The sequence below is a fragment of the Diabrotica virgifera genome, chromosome 10 (genome assembly GCF_917563875.1).
Source record: "Diabrotica virgifera virgifera chromosome 10, PGI_DIABVI_V3a".
Classification (NCBI taxonomy): domain Eukaryota; kingdom Metazoa; phylum Arthropoda; class Insecta; order Coleoptera; family Chrysomelidae; genus Diabrotica; species Diabrotica virgifera.
Genome location: NC_065452.1, coordinates 148,843,735 through 148,866,433, shown reverse-complemented (window position 1 = coordinate 148,866,433; position 22,699 = coordinate 148,843,735). Strand labels below are relative to the sequence as shown.

The window sequence follows — 22,699 nt, the reverse complement described above, 5'->3', positions numbered from 1 at the left end:
ATCAGAAAGCTAACATCAAAATAGAAAATGAGACATCACAAGCAATAGAAATACGTAGAGGAGTACGACAGGGATCCATTTTGTCACCACTGCTATTTAATGTATATAGTGAAAGCATCTGCCAGGAAGCCCTTCTGCAAGCAAACGAAGGAATCGTAATCAATGGAGAGGTTGTAAATAATATTCGATATGCGGACGACACTGTACTAGTTTCAAGAACAGTAGAAGAATTACAACGATTTCTTACAAACATAAATATTGCTTGCAACAATTATGGCATAAACATCAATATAAAAAAAACCAAGTATATGGTCTTCAGTAAAAACATGACACAACCAGTACATATTAGCATAAACGGCATTCAAATTGAAAAAGTATCAAATTACAAATACTTGGGAACTTTATTAAACGAAACTGGAGACCAAAACAATGAAATAAAAAAATGGATCGAAATTGCCAGGGCCACCTTCATAAAGATGAGAAAATTCTTCTGCAACAGAGATATAAGCATCCCTCTACGATTAAAGGTCGCATCATTTTATAATGCACGTCACGTTTTCGGCACGTAGCGTTTCGTTTGCGAAAAATATAATTTAATGGTTTTTAAATTGAACCATTCATATTGTGCGTATAAGACACGTAACGTAGCGTATAAGACACGTTACGTCTGCGTTCGGTTCATTCGAAAACAATATTTTTCGGATGTTGACAGCTACGGGTCGTTTTCCCCTCGTTGTTTATTTAGGTATTTCTTTGAATTTGATACAGAGTATTTAGACCGGTCAGTATCGTCGCCCTCGCTAGCGAAATTATTCCTATTCGATTTTTTGCACAAATTTACTCAAAGAGAGGTTCTTATAACACATCCACAGGGTGCCAGACGGTGCCGTGGTCGAAAAATTGTTTAAACAATCTTTTTTAAACAAATTCACAAAAATATTTTTTCGTTCGAGCAATATTTTTTTTTAGATAATTTGGGTAATTCTGAGCAAAAAAGGTTTCTTGTAATTTTTCTCTAAAATTGCGAAAATGGCTATTTTCAAGGCTTAATAACTCGATTAAAAATTATTATTATGAATTTCAATAAGTGACCAAATCAAGTTTCAAACAACTTCTTCAAGGTCCTGAAGAGATTTTTGTCATTATTTTATTACAAAGCTGTTTAACTATTAACAATTACCGCTATAGTCCAACTGTATCGTCGCCCTCGTTAGCGAAATTAGATTTTTTTGCACAAACTTACTCAAAAAGAGGTCCTTATAACACATCAACAGGGTTCCGGGCGGTGCCGTGGTCTAAAAATTGTTTAAACAATTTTTGTTAAACAAATTCACAAAAATAATTTTTTATTAATAATTTAATTAAACCCAAATTAATAATAATTTGAGTTATTCTGGGCAAAAAACGTCTCTTGTGATTTTTCTCTAAAATTGATTGTTGTCGAGTTATATGGCCATTTCCGCATTTTTGCAAGATACGTTTTTTGCTAAGAATAACCCAAATTATCTAAAAAAAAAATCGTTCGTAATGAAAAAATTATTTTTGTGAATTTGTTTAATAAGAATTGTTAAAACAATTTTTTGACAAGGGCACCGCCCGGCACCCTGTGGATGTGTTTGTTATAAGGACTCTGTTTGAGTAAGTTTGTGCAAAAAAATCTAATCGAAATAGTTTCGCTAACGGGGGCGACGATACAGTTGGACTATAGCGCTAATTGTTAATAACTAAAAATAACAGCTTTGTAGTAAGATAATGACAAAAATCTCTTTGGGACCTTCAAGAAGGGGTTTGAAACTTGATTTGGTCACTTATTGAAATTCATAATAATACTTTTAACCGAGTTATTAAGCCTTGAAAATGGCCTTTTCGCATTTTTCAAATTTTTAATCGCATGTAACTCGACAACAATCAATTTTAGAGAAAAATGACAAGATACCTTTTTTGCCCAGAATGACCCAGTTTATCTAAAAAAATATTGCTCGAAATGAAAAAAATATTTTTGTGAATTTGTTTAAAAAAAATGTTTAAACAATTTTTCGACCACGGTACCGCCCGGCACCCTGTGGATATGTTATAAGGACTTCTTTTTGAGTAAGTTTGTTTAAAAATATCGAATCGGAATAATTTCGCTAGCCGGGGCGACGATACTGCCCGGTCTAATTTAAAAAGTAGTTTTCGAGGCAATTTGTCATGTAAACATGTGTTGTGACAATAAACACATCTGCACCGCACCAAACTGAAACCAGCGTAAACGTTCTATGTATGATAATGTGAATGGGCAGTCCGATTGCCGGTCTGCAAACGCTACGTGCCGAAAACGCGACGTGCATTATAATATGACGCGACCTTAAGAATGCTAAGAGGCTACGTATTTAACACGCTATTATATGGTGTATAGGCATGGACTCTCAAACAGAACAACATAAAAAATATTGAAAGTTTCGAGATGTGGTGCTACGTCAAATGCTGAAGATAAGTTGGGTTGAAAGAGTCACAAACCTTGAAGTATTACGAAGGATAGGAAAAGACCCAGAAATTTTGTTAACGATAAAACGAAGAAAACTCGAATGTCTGGGTCACCTGATGATGAGGACATAAATACGCATTACTTCAAAATATATTGCAAGGAAAAATAGAAGGAAAACGGAATCCAGGCCGTAGAAGAATGTCATGGTTGCGGAATTTGAGAGAGTGGTTTGGCTGCACCACTAATGAACTTTTTAGGTCAGCTGTAAACAAGGTCAGGATAGCCTTGATGATTTCCAATCTCCGATAGGAGTGGCACAAGAAGAAGAAGACTCTTTCAATAGGCTGATTCTGTACATATATCTCACGAATGTCCCGAGTTGTCTTTGTTATTAGAGAGATTTTGCACCTCTTATAATAACCGCTGATTTTGGCTCCGCTATTGTTAACTTTATTAAGCATAACGATTACGGCAACGTTAAAAAGCAGAGTTTTTGCAGCCTGTCAAGTAGGTTTTTCGTGTCATCGTTATCGTTATTTAAACATATCGTAATCAAAATTAGAATCTATGTAAATGTAATTTTACTGATTTTTTTACATTCTGGCAACAAAGCAATTTAACCATTACTATAACGATAACAATAAGCACTACTTTAAACCTCCGTAAATTACGGAATCCCTTATGTTTAATAACGATAACGGATCATATATTCGCTACTGCGCAGACGTAGTATAACGATAACCATAACGGAATTGCAAAATAAGAGGTGCAAAATCTCTCTAATATCATATACATATTTCGTTTTGCTTATGTTACGCGATCGTCCATATTCTTCACTTACTGCGTTCACTTTGTTAAGCAGTATCTGCAGGTCTTTATATGATTCGTCAGTCTAAAAGAACTACGAATCAGCGTATTTTAGGGTGGTGTTCCAGCCTATTTATGATCATGCCATTAATTCTAAGCCTACGTTTTGTTCATCCATTGCCTTACTTAATATGTGTCTGAATATACAGGGTGTCCCGAAAAGATTGGTCATAAATTATACCACACATTCTGGGGTCAAAAATAGTTCGATTGAACCTAACTTATCTTAGTACAAATGTGATCATAAAAAAGTTACAGCCCTTTGAAGTTACAAAATGAAAATCGATTTTTTTCAATATATCGAAAACTGTTATTAGAAATTATTTATTGAAAATGGACATGTATCATTCTTATGGCAGGAACATTTTAAAACAAAATTATAGTGAAATTTGACCACCCCATAAAAATTTTATGGGGGTTTTGTTTCTTTAACCCCCCCCCCCCCTCCCAAACTTTTGTGTACGTTAGAAATAAATTCATTACTGTGGTATCATTAGAGCGTTTTTAAAACTTTTTTGCCTCTTAGGCAAAACCTTCTTTTTTAATATATTTACATAACAATTTTATGGGAGTTTTGTTCCTTTGACCCCCCAAATGTATGTGTATGTTCCAAATAAACTATTATTGTGGTACCATTAGTTAAACACAGTGTTTTTAAAACTTTTTTGCCTCTTAGTCTTTTTTTGATAAGTCACCTTTTATCGAGATGTGGCTTCTTTTTCAAAATACATACACATAAAATGTAAATTATAAATACATTTTCAGATTATTAACAGGTGTCTATAATCGTACTTAACCATATACAAATATTGGATTCGAAAAATATTCAAAATACATATCTCGATAAACACTGACTTATCGAAAAAGTACTAAGAGGCAGAAAAGTTTTAAAAACATTATGTTTAACTAATAATAATTTAATTGGAATGTACACAATAGTTTGGGGGGTTTTAAGGGAACAAAACCCCCATAAAATTTTTATGGGGTGCACAAATTTCACTTTAATTTTTTTTTAAGATGTTGCTGCCATGAGAATGCCACATGTCCATTTTCAATAAAAAAATCTCTAGTTTTCGATATATGAAAAAAAAATAGATTTTCATTTTGTAACTTCAAAGGGCTGTAACTTTTTTTGTGTGTAGTATTGTATATAGGTAAGTGAGGTTCAATCAACCTATTTTTGACCCCAGAATCTGTGGTAGAATTTATGACCAATCTTTTCGGGACTGTATAAATAATATTGGTGACGGTATACACCCTTGTCAAACACCTCTTTGTATTTCTATTTCTTCTGATGTTATGTCTTCTATTCTCACTACTGCTTCTTGGCGATAGTATAAGTTTGAAATTATTCTTATATCTCTGAGGTATAATCTTCTTTTTTCTAATACTTTAATCAGTTGGTCATGTCTTACCCTATCAAAAGCGTTATTATAGTCTATAAAACACACGTACAGTTCTTGATTCATATCTCGACATCTTTGCGATAGGACGTTAAGTACGAATAGTGTCTTGTTCCTAGGCCTTTGCAGAATCCAAATTGTGAATCGCTGATGTATATATCTAGTTTCCTGCATATTCTATTATGAATTTATGAATCACTTTTAGCAGGATTTCCAGTGCGCGACTCATCAAACTTATTGTACAATAATAGTCAGAGCGATCAATCTATAAACGATAAAAGCAAATGTTTTGTCTTCATTAAGCGAGTTATATTGAGTTTATAAGTTAATAACGAAATATTTCTTTGCTTTTCAGATTAGAAGGTTTATAAAAAGTTATAAGAAATTTAGTGGACCCTTAAAGCGATTAGAGGCAGTTGCTTGTGATGCTGAATTGCAAGAAAAACCATTAGCTGAGTTACGGAAATTGGGAGAACTTCTTCATGAGAGGTGCAGGGCATTTATGAATGAACAAGCTAAAGAAAATACAGAGTCTAACACTCAAGACGAACCCAAAGGTCGCAAAAGAGGACCATCGTTTAAAATTGGAGGAGTGTCTGTAAATGCCAAAACGATGATGGCTTGTGAGGAAGAGTTAGAACCATTAGATGAAGTCATTCCAGCTGATCCAAATGAACGATTACGTTGGGTTTTTGATGTAAAAACGAAGTCGTCTCACTTTGATGTGGACTGGGGTATGGAAGAGGACACTAAGTTATTGAAAGGAATTTATCACTATGGTCTTGGCTCATGGGAGCAAATAAAATTGGATCCATTATTAGGCATTGGTGATAAAATTTTCCTTAATAATGAAGATAAAAAGCCGCAGGCTAAACATCTTTTATCAAGAGCAGAATACTTATTAAAGATTATGAAAAAGCAATTAGATCTAAAGAAGGGGGTTCAAAAACCAAAAAGACAGAGGAAAAAAGAACAAAAAGTTCTTACTAAGGAAATTATTGATGACGATGAAAGCTCAAATGATGTTTCATCATTACCAAGTTCCGCTCCAGTTACAGTATCAGTAGCTCCGGTTGTTAAAAAGGTAAAGAAAGAAGTGAAAAAAGAAAAGGAGGATAAAGAAGAATCCTCGCCCGAGAAAAAGGAAAAAAAGAAGGATAAGAAAAAAGAGAAAAAGACGTCTGGTCCAATGCATTTCTCTACAAATGAACCTGTTGCCTTAAACGTTTTGGGTGATCTAGACCCTTTGATATTTAATGAATGTAAAGAAAAAATGAGACCAGTCAAAAAAGCTTTGAAAGCGTTGGACAATCCTGACGAATCTTTGCCCGAGGCGGAACAAGTCCAGCATACACGAGACTGTTTACTTCAAATTGGCGAGCAGATTAACACCTGCCTTTTAAAATACACCGATCCAGAGAAGATCAAGGAGTGGAGAAGGTAAGAATATTTTATTTGTTTTAACGAAGACTTACAAACTTATTGTCACATTAATTTAAAATATATACTGTTGTGGTTTGCTCAAATGTAAGAAATTAAATAAAATTAAAATTAATATGATATCTCAGGGCTCTTTTACTCATCAAAAAACAAACGTGGCTTCAAAGTATTTTTTGCTAGTTGCCTTTGAGGAAAAGGGATAGACAATAAGAAAATAAATGTACAACAAATTTATGAAATTATAAAGCAAAAGTTATATTTTTAAATAAATCAAATATTAAAAGTAAAAATTTTGGATAAGCATGTACCATATACAATGATTAGCATAATAAAATTTCAAACATCCATCAAATCATACATCCAAAATTATCAATTCAAATTAATTAAACTTATATCCAAATTAAATATATGTTAATTTTAGTGCTTCACAATAAATTATCATTTATTTTAATTCTCCATAAAACCAACAAAATGAATAACTCTAATTTAATCTAAATAGGTGGTCGTGATTGATAGTCTCTGTTTACTAAAATGACGAAACTAACCTTTGTCTCCAAAATTGATGACTTCCTCTCACTCTCCTTTGATTGTGTCCTGTCCACCTTGCTCGTACTTTTCAGTTTCTCCGAATACTTCTGCCAATTCCTCTGCTCCAAATCTTGACTACATGAATAAAACCCTTTCTCTCCAGACACAAGGATACCTTAACTAATCGACTAGGTCCAGTATAAAACGATACATCTGCTTATTACTTACAGCATGTCCGTTATTTCTTCTATCTGCTACCACAGTTGGAACTCCTTCCACCACACACAAATACAACTTTTTACAACATATACTTTTTTCTAAAACTTGGCAAGTTAGCACCATCGTCTCCGCAGACCCTGTAGTGTCCTCTTCCGGTATTCAGTTCACAATAAATCTTTTCTCTCATGGCAAAACTCGTATCAACCTCAAATCTCCCACCTCGTTCTGTCTCATCCCATCAGCAGGTATCTCTATCCACACCAATTTTACTGTCCTCTCAAAGAACCCAGCTTTCTACCATCAAATAATTCGTAAGAAATTCTTAATTAAGACAAATTAACATTTTTAATTTCTACGGAAAAAAGGATAATTACGTATTCTCCAACGACCATTTCCTAAAACTATTCTTTTGTATAATCTTTTCATCGTTTCGTGTTATGCCGTACAATAGAAAGTTTAACGTTGAATGTTTACAAATGTCTATTTAACTAAGCGGTAGAAAAACCAATATATTGTTTTATTCTCTTCGGGGAATGTCTTTAAACCGAATACGATTCACTAATTCCGAAAAACACTTCCTAAATCTAATGCTTAAATAGTATAATATAGAGGGTGTTGCGATTTCTGTTGGTCGGTGATTTGATTTTTGTCTTAATATTTTCTGTTTTATTTTTGAAAAATATGGAAACCTCAACAATACATAGAGCGATTACTGTCTAATTAGATATACCACAGTGAAGGAAGCGCTAAAATCGGCAACATTGCTCTGTTGAAAATCAATTTTTCATCATTTCAAGGATCCTCCAACGGATCCTCTGTTGAAAATATTTGTTCTATTAGTTTTGTGCTGCATGCTATATGTGTGCTTCTCAGATGCCTTTTTCAGTGCGTCACAAACCACGAAAAAAAAAACAACTAGAATAAATGTTATAAATGAGTATAATCACGGACGTACCTTTTTTTCGTCACTTCCAATTTAATGAGTTAGACAAGAAATGTTAAAGAAATCGAAAAACTGTGATGCACTGAAAGAAGCCTCTGAGAAAAAGTATGGGTGTCCCCGAAAATAGTGCGTTCCTTAAAGGTATAGGTAGAAGGCACAATGTAGAGCAAAAAAGTCTTATACTAAATTCTGCCGTTTGACCAAAAAACGAAAATACATTTTGATATGCAAATTAAGTCTGGCAACAACGCGCAACTCAAAAATCTAAAGATTAAAAAATTAGGTTTGTAGGTCAGTTGCATCTGGTCGGTAAAATAATGTAAATATCAACCAAACCCATATCCATTATTTTGCAGGTAGGTACTGTGATGTAATTGTCTTTTTTGACGCGGTGGACTCTACTATTTTATTTATTTATATTTTTAGGCACTAATTTAAATAAAGGAAGACTTACTTATATTATTTTATTTACATCGCTTATTTATTTAATAATTACAAATAACACCAACTAACACATCTAATTTATTTACAAACTCAAATTTATGATTTAATTAACTAAACATAATAATTCCGATAACTAATAAATACATTTCATATCTTCGATTCGAATACATTAAATTACACGACGCGCTTCGATGAATGAATGACTGGCCTGTGCTCGAATCTCGGTTCTATATATACTTCGGCAGCGGTCGTCTCCGAACGCCGTGGATAGGAATGGTATTGTCTCGTAACGCCGAGAAGCTTCGGGAAGAAATAGGCCAATTCGTGAGCGGACTAAATAGTGTCACAGTACCTACGATGTCAACAACCCCAAAAATCACACCTCAAAGTAAATAAACAAGGGGTTACTAGGTTAAATTTCCACAGTCACAGCAAGTTCTTCTAGGCTACGTTGTCATGTCATTAAAATTTATGAAAATAAAAATTCACTTATATGGAGAACAATGTAATTTTTTTCTTGGAAACGATTAACTTTAGAAAAAAATGTTATAGGGCTTTTTTTTTCTAAATTGTGTATTATATCAATACCTTAAAGGAACGCACTATTTTCGGGGACTATTATCTAAATTGTAGGTTTATATATGAACATTGTTTTAATATTGAAATGTATTTTTTTTTCAGCAACCTGTGGTATTTTGTATCAAAGTTCACGGAGTACGATGCTAAAAAACTGTACAAATTATACAAGAAAGCTTGTAAGAAAACGGACAAAATAGAGACTAAAAAGGAGAAAAAGGCGGAGAAAAGAGCAGAGCATTTAGAAAAGGAAAGAGAAGTAAGTTTGAGAATATATAGATTTAAAAACATACGATAATTATTGTTAATTCATATTTTTAGGAGACTGCATCTACTAGCGCTGATAAAGTTAAAAAAATTAAAATACCAAGGACGGAAAAGAAAGACGCAAAAGAACACAAAAGAAAACATGATAGTGATAGTGAAGAATCGCCGAAAAAACATCGTTCTGAAAAGTAAGTATCATTTATATTTTATAGATTTTTTCATGTTGCTGTAACTTCATCTTCTGTAGTTTATTTTATAGTATTATCATCTATCTAAGATACTCATTAATATTCAGTTCAACAGGATGCTATTGTTGGAGGTGTGAAATTATATAAACAAGGGATCCTTCCATAACACAGGTAGATCCCATGTTTATGGAATTTCACATCTACAACAATAGCACCCCTCTCAGCTAAATAATAGTAATGTGTCTCTTAGATAGCTTATTAGAGTATACGTATATGTCATTATGCCATAATATCATCTTTTCTATTGCCAATTAGTCCAGGGCGCATCTGTTTTGAGATGGACGTTGAGAGGTGACTCATATTTTTTTGTAAAAACTGATTGGAATTAACTCATTTAATAATAATTGAGTTATCCTCCCACTCAAAAAGGTCCGGAACATTGTTTAAATAATCAAAATGTCAAAAATTAAGGAAAAATTCGATTTTTTCTTCGTTTTTTGATTATAACTTTAAATGTATTCACTTCAGAGAAAAGTTGCACTGACATAAAAGTTGCGTAATTCAATTTCCCACAATATAGGATTGGTTAAATTTTTTAAAAATTCTTAACCTTGTGGCAAATTAGAAATAATTGCGAAAAAACCATAAAATAATAAGTATTCGCATTTTACGGTTTTCAACCATTTATGCTATACTTAGGACCTTCATATTTTACCTAGAAAAACTTTATGATATAATAAAACAATACTGTAAATTTCATTAAGATCGGTTTAACATATTTTGCAAAATAAATTTTGCAATCCAGCTTTCGCAAAAAAAATCATTTTTTCAAAATGTTGCAGGACTGAAAATAAACCAGATAGCAAGTTAAAATTATTTTACATATCGACGGTCTAATTCTAATAGACCGTATCTGACAAAAGAGGTTTTTTACAGTAGGAGGTTTTTTCTGTTTTTGGCAATACCCCGTATCTTTAAAAATATTCGTAAAAAATTACAGCAATTTCCCGTATCGGGATATTGCTGTAATAATATCCCGTATCGACTTAAACAAATTATTATGATACGGGGAATTTCTTATCAATTTTATAGATATTCAGTTACGGGGTATTAGAAGACCTATATTAGAGGTTCTTAGAATTTTTTGTTTAGATTGAGGTATTGTGTATAGATGGATAACTGTTTCAGATTTTTTGCAGATACGGGGTATTAGAATTAGACCGTCGATATAGAAGAATACTGTACTTTTCATTTTCAATTTGCAAAATTAAAATCGGTTAACTACTACGGCGTCAGGAATTTTGTTAAATAAACATTAATTTTTGGTGCTACGCGCAGGACAGCCGTGTTCGATTCACACAAGTTGATTTCCACCAAAATTCCTTCCAATCTTTATCTAATATATTATTTTCTTACTCTATATTTTGTTGTATTTTAATACATATTTTAATTCCACAAAAATCAAACTAATTTGATTATTGTTTGTGAAATATTGTTTAAACAATTGCATATGTTTAAAAATAATAAACTTTTATTCTCTTAAGTTAAAATATACGAACAAAGAAAGTTTTTGCTTAAAAAAAGTGTTATTTCAAAGGACAGAGTATGTGTTTTTATTTTGCAATAAATAAATTTATTTATTTATATCGAAATGTACTAAAAATTAAAATTTATTAATTATTATCAAAGGTCATTGGAATGTCCAATCAGAGCAAACGTATCCGCTGTCCTGCGCGTAGCACCAAAAATGAATGTTTATTTAAAAAAATTCCTGACGCCGGCGCCGTGGTAGTTAACCCATTTTAAATTTGTAAATTGCAAATAAAAGGTACAGTATTCTTCTATGTACATGTAAAAAAAAATTCAACTTGCTGTCTGCTTTATTTTCAGTCCTGCAACATTTTGAAAAAATGAATTTTTTTTGCGAAAGCTGGATTGCAAAATCTATTAATCTGATCCTACCGAAATTTATAGTATTGTTTTACTATATCATGAAGTCTTTCTGGGTGAAATATGAAGGTCCTAAGTGTAGCATAAATGGTTGAAAAACTTAAAATGCAAATACTTGTTTTTTTATAGTTTTTTTTTAGCAATTATTGCTATTTTGCAACAAGGGTGACAATTTTTAAAAATTTTAACTAATCCTATATTGTAGGAAATTTAATTAAGCAACTTTTATGTCAGTGCAACTTTTCTCGGAAATGAATACTTTTAAAGTTATAATCAAAAAACGAAGAAAAAATCGAATTTTTCGTTCATTTTTTGACATTTTAATTATTTATAAACAATGTTCCGGGCGTTTTTGAGTGGAAGGATAACGAAAATATTATTATATGAGTTATTTTCAAACAATTTCTGCAAAAAAATATGAGTCACCTCTCCACATCCAAATGTACTAATATTTTTACACATGCGCCCTGGTCTAAATAAAATTAATTTGATTAGCATCTGAGATCATTTGGATCTTTTCAAAAGTATTCATGATATAGATATAATTAATTCATCGTCATACTTGATTTTAATTGATGCATTTTTTAGGAAAGAACGACGGGCAAAGGAGAAAAAAAGAAGTAGAGATGAAACGAGCGAGGATGATCAAGAATACCGTTTTAATAGACATAGAAAACCTGGAAATTATAGGCATGATCAACACGCCCCACAGGATAGATGGAGTGGTGGTCAACAAGAAAGGTTTTCTGGTGACCATAAGAGGCAACAAGACTATCATAGAGGTGCAGGGTTTCATAGAGACCGGGATTATCAACGATATGATAAAGGGTAAGATGAAGACAATTTCTTAGTATGAACTTGTGATGGATTTAAGATGTAAAGAGGGATAGGAAATAAAGTCTGTGGCTTCAACGAAGACCAACAGTTTCCTTATTGGTAGTTTATGATCTCTTCTGGTCCAGTCCTCAATTAACCAGTACATTCCTGCCTCATATCATTTCACACATTGAAATTGCATAGGATGTATATGGCAGTCTCTCCTTCCATTTTGCATTTTTCATATTACCTATTTTGTATGTATTTTCTTAAACGACAATATCCAGTCACTATTTCGGTGAACCATTTTATTGTTTGCCGAGGTTCATCATATTGTCCTAGAGTTTTTTTATCAATATTCTTGATTATTTTCTTAGTCTGTTTCTTGTTTCGTGTACTTCGTAAAGACTCAGAACTGAATGTTTCCCTTTATTTACAAGCATTCTAAGTATTTCTGTTGGTACTTCATCTTGTCCCGCAGCTTTTCTGTTTTTGGATATTTTTATTGTATTCTCTAATTCTTCATTGTTATTGTGATGCCTGTAGTACAATTTTATATTTCTTTTACTTGTCGTTCATCGCTAAATAGTTCTTCAATTTACTCTTCCTATGTTTTTAGATTATCGATATGGTTTGTGATCAAGGTTAACTTCTTTATCGACGAGGATGTATATTTTGTTAAGGTACTAGTACACTTTAGAAGACCAAAAATAATTTTTTTTTCAAGAATTTTATTAACAACGTTTATTAAAAATGAACATAACACTTTTTACATATTAATATCTAACTCTTAGAGAGTACAAAAAATATATCCTTTTTCATTTATGCACGTACACTAATATTGTAGAGGGCGCAAAAGTCGAGGCCTCGAAAAATGATGGCAGACAGTTAATCTCAGGATTGGGATATCTGAAACAACAAAATCGTACTGCATTTGAAAGAGGAAGGTTTCTTACGTGACAATTTACCACAATTTGACCAAAAAATAAAAAATAAATATTTAACAATGAAAAACTGAAGAAAACGGGCGATTTTTTCACAAAAAAGTTTTAAAATTTTCATAAAATCTTTTTTTTGCGGAATTTTTCACTAACGGTGGTAAATTGTCACGTAAGAAACCTTCTATTTTCAAATGCCGTAAGATTTTTTTGTTTCAGATATCCCAATCCTGAAATTAACTGTCCGCCATCGGAAAGATATATTTTTTGTATTCTCTAAGAGTTAGATATTAATTTGTAAAAAGTGTTATGTTCATTTTTAATAAAGGTTCTGACAAAAAAATTCTTGAAAGAATGCTTATTTTTGGTCTTCTAAAGTGTGCTAGTACCTTAAGGGGGGTATGGTTTGAAATAAACATTTCAAGCACACTTTTGTGATTTTTTTATGGCACAATTGTTTTATTTTTAAATTAAATAAGAATATGAAGTACAATTCAAAGTATATTAAAAAAATCGAGGAAATTGAAAAATAGGCCAAAGTGGTAAATTTTTACACAGTTCCAAAAAAAATGGATTATTCGTCACTGGATTATGCGAAACAAAAAATTCAAAAAGATTTTATTAGATTATGAGTTTTTCGAGGTAACCCTGTCGAGTTTTTTTGAAGTGAAAACTTCTTTAGGGACGTTGTGCGATTTTTGGATAGGGGAGAAAGCATTGAATTCGCGACCGTCATCGCTTATGCTATATATTATTTGTATGTATATATAAATTGTACAGAAGTATTTAAATTTAAAATAAATGTAAAACCTATTTTTGGATGGAGAAAAAGGATTTATTTTGCGACCGTCATCGCGACCGTCATCTCTTCCGCGAAATAAATTTTGTACGTATATGTATTGAAGTGAAAACTACTTTAGGGGCATTGTGCACTTTTTGGATGGGAAAAAGTATTAAATTGGCGACCGTCATTGCGACCGTCATCGCTTCGAAAAAATAATTTTTTGAAGTGAAAACTTCTTGAGGGTCGCTGTGCACTTTTTGGATGGGGAAAAAGTATTAAATTAGCAACCGTCATCGCTTCAACGAAATAAATTTTTGAAGTGAAAATTTCTTTAGGGACGTTGTGCACTTTTTCGATGGAAAAAAGTATTAAATTAGCGACCGTCATCGCTTCGATGAAATACATTTTTGAAGTGAAAACTTCTTGAGGGACGTTGTGCACTTTTTGGATGAGGAAAAATTATTAAATTAGCGAGCGTTATCGCTTCGACGAAATAAATTTTTGAAGTGAAAATTCCTTTAGGGACGTTGTGCACTTTTTGGATGGGGAAAAGTATTGAATAAGGGACTGTCATCGCGACCGTCATCGCTTCGACGAAATAAATTTTTGAAGTGAAAACTTCTTTAGGGACGTTGTGCACTTTTTGGATGGGAAATAGCTATTTGTATAACAAAGGAAGAAAGTGCTACTTTTCCTCCCGAGAATGAAGTTTACGTTTAAGTAATCGAAAAGGGAGGCAAAGGCACTTTATTCCCATGTTATACATATGGTTTTTCCACCTTCCTCAAATTAATAACAAATTATTTTTCATTTTTATTTAATTTATTTATGTAACTAACCAACAAAATTTATTAAAACTAACAAGTAGGTACAATATAACTGTCAACTGTCAAATATAAGTCAAATTATTAATGTAAACATTGTTAAATCAAAATAACAATTACTGTTTTTTACCATTCTGCAAAATACAGGGTGTATTATAAATAAACGTTAAAATGTATAGATACTTACGTAATAGAAAATAGATATTGTACAGGGCGTCAATAAGTTATATTTCATGAATCAAATACCATGACGTCACTTCTACTTTTTCTCCCTAGGGAGGAAAAGTACAACTTTGCTCCCTACAATCAGGTCCGGAAAAGTATACTTTCGGTAGAGGTAGGTGGAAAAAGTATTAAATTAGCGACTGTCATCGCGACCATCATCGCTTCGACGAAATAAATATTTAAAGTGAAAACTTCTTGAGGGACGTTGTGCACTTTTTGGATGGGGAAAAGTATTAAATTAGCGACCGTCATCGCTTCGACTAAATAAATTTTTGAAATGAAAATTTCTTTAGGGACGTTGTGCACTTCTTGGATGGGGAAAAATATTGAATTTGACCGTCATCACTTCGCTGAAATAAATTTTTTACGTATATAAATTATGTGTATGTATACATAAATAGCATAGGGCATATGCATCGCGTATATGATATAGGTATAGCACTTCTTTTTGGATGGGGAAAAAGCATTGAGCTCGTAATTTATATAGTATGAAAAGTTTTCACTTCTGTCGGCACTCCCACGAGTGCTTTCAATTTTTTTTTATTTTTAATGATTTTTTTAGTTCATGGGTATCACTCGGGGAGTCAAAAAAATGAAATTCTTCGTAACAAAAGGGGTGAAAATCAACATTATTTATTATTGCTAAACAAAAAATAAGCATAAAAACAAATAGCGTTACCTGGCGAAATGTCTAAAGAATATCTGTACACAATTTCAGGTGGATCGGTTGAGTAGTTTTTGAGTTCCAATTTCCACCGCCTTGGAAAAAATAGTTTTGTACAAAAACGCGTTTAAAGTTTTGACAACGTCGTCTTCGTGTACTGATTTGTCTGTCAAATCGTAAAATGATGCACACCGGAATATGTTTTTGAATCGCGGAGTAATCCACAAAAGAGAAGGGGAACAGTTATTGAATGTTTCTCACTACGCTCGTGTGCTAGCGCGAAGCCGCGGCAAAGCGAGTCGGAGATAGGGATATTTAACATGCTGTATGTTAAATAATTATTATGTTATTAATTTTACTTCGATCTATCTGAAATTTTCAGAGAGTATTCATGAAGTTATGCACTTTCATTTAAAACAACAAAAAAGTTAATTTCAAACCATACCCCCTGTAAATGTTTTTACTTATAAATAATTTAAAATTAGGTGACATTGTAAGTGATATTAATTTTTTTATTGATTTCAGCTCCCCAGAAAAGAATAATGATTGGAGACAATATCCTCGTGGCAGAGAAATAATGCCTCCAATGCCCGGAGGGCAACCTATGGGAATGGGGGGTGGTTATTATCCTCCAAATTATAATCAAGGACAGGGCTATGCACCTGAGCAGCCCTTTCCTCCTAGGGATCGATTTCCATTGGGCGATTGGCGACCACCCGATCGTGGGGGATATAGATACGACAGACGCCAGCAATAGTTTTACTTAAGTTGTAGTGCCATTTCATGTAAACTCACTATAATTATCTATTAATTTCTATTAATTGCTCTGCAATGAAAATTGTACCATTTTTGTTGATTTTATTTTAAGAATGTTCTTCGGCAGATATGAATAGAAAAGGCTACTAAATACGTGGTGCTTGCTATTTATAGTTATAAACACAAATGTGATAATGAAACGTAGAAAATACAATATAATCGAGAAAATTATAAATTAATCGGTTTTGCAAAATAATGTGTTAAAATGCGAGCTCAGATGTCCTAGTTCTGAATTTATTGAAATTAATTTAATCTTATTTAATTACTCAAATATGTGGTACACACAAGTGGGAAAGTCTGGGCGATATGCACAATGTTCAAATAGTTTTCAGTCCAGGGATTCTAATTTTTCTGCAATAAAATGTGACTATCTAGCGTTAGTAAACGAATATTAATTGATAATAATATAGTCTTTCTTCTTTTTGACATATTAACGGCATTTTTTAAGGAAGAATCTTAAGGCATGTAGCAACTATGTTCGCGCTCCTGCAACTGATGCGGTGGCGGTTTATATGTAGAGGAGCGCGTGCCGTATCCATTGGAGCAGTTGCAGGGAGCGCGAAGCGCGTATATCCATTTCTGTGGACAATACTAGTTTTTCTCCATTCAAATACGATCCAAATGCTTTTGACTCCATTCTAGATGAGTGAGTAAATGTTAAGAATTCACATTGCCGATAATTTTCAGTAAGCACACATATATCAAGTATAGAGGTTTTTCAATTGTAATGCACAATCAGCTTCAACTGTGCTAATTTTATGAATTTTTCCTATACAGGGTGTTTGGTAAGGAATGATAGCTTAACCTCAGATTTCTGAGGTTAAAATAAGTCGATTTAAGCTAACTTACCTTAGTACAAAAGTTGATAATAACCGAAATACAGGGTGTCAAAGTTAAACTTTCATTTTATTTATTTTTGAATGTTGCCTGACAGGCATGGGACAACAACACGAAATTTGTTAAGTGGTGCTGGTACTGTACACCCTACTAAATTATGTTAAACAAACGTTTCTGGCTACTATCAGAGGCGTACGACGGGGGAACGTGAATGGTTGACCCTTCCCAAATTCTACGCCACTGGCGAAATTTCTATTTTAGTGCAATTTTTTTATTATACTTTCTATGTAAATAACCTACTACTCTTCATTCGTAACGATAAAGCCATTAGTTTTCGAGATATTTGAAGCTCAAAACGAAGGAGCATAATACATTAATCAAATTAAGTGTGTCTTTTCATTTTTAACTTCAAATATCTCGAAAACTAATGACTTTATCGTTACGAATAAAGAGTATATTATTTGCATAGAAAGTATTGGAAAATCTAAAAATTATGCTCAAACAGCAGTTTCATCAGTGGCGTAGAATTTGGTAAGGGTCAACCATTCATTTTCCTCTGTCGTACGCCTCTGGTATTAACCACAAACGATTATTTAACATAATTTAGTAGGGTGTACAGTACCTACACTTTCTGCCAAGTACCATAAGGATATGTCAAATAGTTTTATGGTACCGGCCACACATAATTCTTAAAGTTTTAAATGAAGAATAAATAAAAAAAAAGAATACTTTAAAATAATTTAACATATCCGTGTGATACTTGGCAGAAAGTGTAGGCACTGTACACCCTACTAAATTATGTTTAATAATCGTTTCTGGCTACTACCAGAGGCGTACGACAGGGGAAAAAGGATTGTTGACCCTTCCCAAATTGTACGCCCCTGATGAAACTGCTATTTTAGCATAATTTTTAGGTTCTCCAATATTTTCTATGCAAATAATATACTCTTCATTCCTAACGATAAAATCATTAGTTTTCGAGATATTTGAAGTTAAAAATGAAAAGGCACACTTATTTTGATTAATGTATTATGCTCCTTCGTTTTTAGCTTCAAATATCTCGAAAACTAATGGCTTTATCCTTACGAATGAGAAGTATGTTTTTTTACATAGAAAGTATTGGACAATCAAAAAATTGCACTAAAATAGCAATTCCGCCAGTACCGTAGAATTTGGGAAGGGTCAACCATTGCCGTTCCCCCGTCGTACGCCTCTGGTAATAGCCAGAAACGTTTGTTTAACATAATTTAGTAGATTGTACAATACAAGCACCACTTACCAAATTTCGTGTTGTTGTCCCATGCCTGTCAGGAAATATTCAAAAATAAATAAAATAAAAGTTAAACTTTGACACCCTGTATTTCGGTTATTATCAACTTTTGTACTAAGGTAAGTTAGCTTAAATCGACCTATTTTAACCTCAGGAATCTAAGGTTAAGCTATGGCCCATTCTTTACCAAACACCCTGTATAGATATTTTATTTATAGTATACCTATACAGGTTGTCCCCGAAAATAGTGCGTTCCTTAAAGGTATAGGTAGAAGGCACAATGTAGAGCAAAAAAGTCTTATAAATTTTTTTTCTAAATTCATCATCCGTTTGACCAAAAAACGAAAATACATTCTGATATCGTCGGCTTACTGCCAAAACCAACCAACTCCATTTTTAAAAGTTTTGAGAAACCTACCTTTAAACTTTAATTTAAAATGAAAAATCGTCTGAATTTAAATAATGATTTAACAATTGAAAAGTATGACAAACATATTTTTCAGTTATTAAATAATTTTTTTAAATTCAGTCGATTTTCAATTTCAAATTAAAGTTTAAAAGGTAGATTTCCCAAAACTTTTAAAGTGGAGTTGGTTGGTTTTGGCAGTAAGCCGACGATATGCAAATTGAAGTATGGCAACAAAGCGCAACTCAAAAATCTACAGATTAAAAAAGTAGGTTTGTAGGTCAGTTGCATATGGTAGGTAAAATAATGTAAATATCAACCAAACCCATATCCATTATTTTACAGGTAGGTACCTACCCTGTGAACAACCCCAAGAATCACACCTCAAATAGTAAATAAACAAGGGGTTTTTAGGTTAAATTTCCACAGTCACAACAAGTTCTTCTAGACTACGTTGCCATGTCATTAAAATTTATGAAAATAAAAATTCACTTATATGGAGAACAATGTAATTTTTTTCTTGGAAACGGTTAACTTTAGAAAAAAATGTTATAGGACTTTTTTGTTATAAATTGTGTATTATATTCATACCTTAAAGGAACGCACTATTTTCGGGGACACCCGGTATTTGTACTTATAACTAAGAATCTTGAATCTTTCAGTGCGTGCTACATTCCCCTTGATACTTGACATTGTTGCTATTGTATAAATTTCAGCATTCCAGCGAGAATCTTCACTCAATTTATTAGATCACAAGGATTGCTATAATCTATAAAGATGCTATGTCGATATTTTGTATGTATCCCAGAATTCTTAGAATCAAATCTGTTCTCTCTTCCTTAATTTAATAAATAATGGCATTATATTCACCGTTATTATTTTTCAAAACTTATTCTTGTGTTGTGAAATTCCTCGCATTCTCTCCTGTCATCTACGTAGAATTAATTGATCATATTTGTTAATGATATATTTTTGAGTTTGAGTTAGTGTATTAAAATGGTTTTAAAAAGTTCTAAAATCACAGCATTGGAATTAAGAGGTTTATCAAGGGAAACGCTTGGCGTTTCTACGGCGCATGCGCTACACAGAAGGGTTGTTTTGATTAATTGGACTTATCACACCAAACATACACATGCAGATCTCAATATTTTACTTGGAATATTTGTGTAAAATTAATATAGCCAGATGTGACTGAGTTCGAAAAGACATTCGTGTATCATGAATTTTTATCCCTAGAATGATAGGATATAGTTTATTTATATGGATGTGAATTAATTTAAATTGTTTAAATTATATTTTATTATTGATTAAAACATATATTTTAAAAAGTTGAGTGAGTGAACATGGAATCGCTAATAACCTCATTGTTGAAAAATTATTGAGACTATTTTATTTGAATGTATTAATTTTAGATGTAACTGTGTTCGTTCAATAATTTTTCAAAGTAATTGCATTTTGAATTACCAAATGTTTTATAAGTTAATTGTATATTTTTAATTATTGAGGAGGCCCTATTTATATTGTAAAATATAGTGAGTGGCCGTTATCTCACTTGTATAAAGTAATGTACATACAAATAGATAAATATGTTTTGATATTTACTTTGTCTATTATTTGCAAAACCTTGTGGCAATCTATAACCGTCTTTATAGTCCGATCAAAGAACACAAAACTTTACGAAAACCTCAAAAACAAAGAATGTGTGTACTTTGTACGCACGTAAGAAGTTATACTTCTATTATATGATTCCATGTACTTTAAACAGTTTATTTATATTTTATTTAAATATTAAATTAATTTTAATACTTACTACTTTCCAAACATTTTTATTAAAACAATACCAAAAATTAAAAGAATAAAACACACACAAACACATTGAAAAATGCCACAAAGAAATGATTTCTGAACAATAATTGTTGGCAAAAATTTTAACTAAATATACATTTTCTGAAAAAAATTATATAACAAATATATTCACAATCATAAAATGTATAACAAAATAAAAACTTGCATTGGGATTCGAACCCGCGTGCTTAGATTTGAAATCCACTTACACACCCGTCACCCGACTTTTTTTTTGTTATGGCATAGACGTGGGTGTCAATTAGCCAGTCACAACTTTTTTGTTTTCTATTCATACATAAAGAAGCCAATGACTTATACGTTCATGTGGGAAGATAGGCTAACTGAACGTTTTACTGTTTGACAGTTCTGAATTTAATCAAATTAGTTTTATTTGTGTGTGTGTATTCACAAAGCGAATTAAAATATTAAAATAAAACAAAACATAGAGTAAGAAAACATTAGGTATATTAGATGAAGAGTGGTAGAAATTTTGTTGGTAATCAAATTATGTAAAGCAAAGCATTACCTACTAGATAGGTACATACATTTTCCAAATAGGTAAGTACCTATGTAATTTTTTATTACAATACTGAAACATTTACAATTAAGTACGTACCTGTTGCTTTTAAAAACTATTTAAAAAGTTATTACAATTATAAACTTGCTTTTGTCTGTGTCCTCACAACAATAAAAACTAATATACCTATACAATATTTGTTTATCCATAACCTCCATATTGAACAATTATTGTCATGTCATTTGAACACCCAATCAGAGCAAAGGTATAATGCGTCGGGGATCAAGGTTTTTGATGAATTCGCGCATATTAAATTTCACTGCCCATCGCGCCTAAAGAATAACGTAAAGTATAACTTCAAAAATAAAGAATGAAAATTGGGGAATAGGTAGTTGAAATTATCTATTATTATATAAGAAAAAGTTACAATTCTACATCCCCTCCATTTTACAAAAATTGGGGGTGAAAAAATATACATTCAAAATAAGTCCGGAATTGGATAAAATGACTAATCCTAAGCTAGTTTTGTTCTATAGAGTTTTCTCACTAAGTCGATACTTTTCGAGTTATTTGCGAATGAATATGTTCATTTTTAACAAAAAAAAAAAATATGTTTTTGGACCGTTTTTCGCAAATAACTCAAAAAGTAAGTATTTTATCGAAAAAAATATTGTTAGTAAATATCTTATAAAAAAGTGAAAAAAATCGTGTATTCATGAAGTCTGTATAGCTAGTAGAAGCAGACTTGTAGCTAATGAAAAGTAGGTTCTTCTTCGTCAAATTTCAAATCGAATATTTCATTTCTAGCTAAGGAAAAAAAATACATATAATAATAGACAATTGCATCTATCTATTCCCAAATTTTCATCCTTCCTTTATTTTATTTGGGTCAAGATTGTTCTTTGATCGGGCTAATAAACAACTCCAAAAACTGTGACTTGTAACAGTCAATAGTTCGGCAGAAGTGATTTATAAGTTAAATGGCAACAGTGATAAAAAGAGACAAAATAAATTAGAAAATTATTGAACTCCATTATCAAAGAAGGTTAGTATCGAAATAAAATCGATAGCTAACATCTCCGATCCAGGACATCGAACTGTGTCAAACCTGTTTGCGACGTTGCCTATGTGTACAGATATTTGGATAAAATAGAAAGATTCTGACTGAACTGAATAAAACTGAATACCAGAATTACAATTTATACATGAAAAAAGAAGATGGAGCACCTACGAGTGAAAAAGAAGCAGTGATGGGTATAGGGCTTTTCATCGATTGTCATTTGTTTCGAGCTTCTGTCTTATGTCGTCTAATATCATACGTTATTGGTATATACCAATGATACAAACCAAAGACATATGACGTAGATATATTAATATTAGACGACACATGACAGAAGCTCGAAACAAATGACTGTGAATGAAAAGCCCTATATGTGAGAGATATTTTAGTGACCTACTGAATAGG

General features: G+C 32.1%; 1 protein-coding gene across 1 annotated transcript in view; it reads left to right on the top strand.

Annotated features, from left to right (window-relative positions):
* The window catches only part of LOC114331294 (chromodomain-helicase-DNA-binding protein 1), a 105,526-nt gene extending 85,053 nt beyond the window's left edge, over window positions 1-20,473 (top strand). The window contains exons 14-18 of the mRNA XM_050663241.1: window positions 5,093-6,177; window positions 8,993-9,146; window positions 9,209-9,342; window positions 11,881-12,120; window positions 16,069-20,473. Of these exons, the coding sequence (XP_050519198.1) occupies window positions 5,093-6,177; window positions 8,993-9,146; window positions 9,209-9,342; window positions 11,881-12,120; window positions 16,069-16,300 (1,845 nt within the window). The 3' untranslated portion in view covers window positions 16,301-20,473. The remainder of the gene's footprint in view (window positions 1-5,092; window positions 6,178-8,992; window positions 9,147-9,208; window positions 9,343-11,880; window positions 12,121-16,068) is intronic.
* The last annotated feature ends 2,226 nt before the right edge of the window (window positions 20,474-22,699 follow it).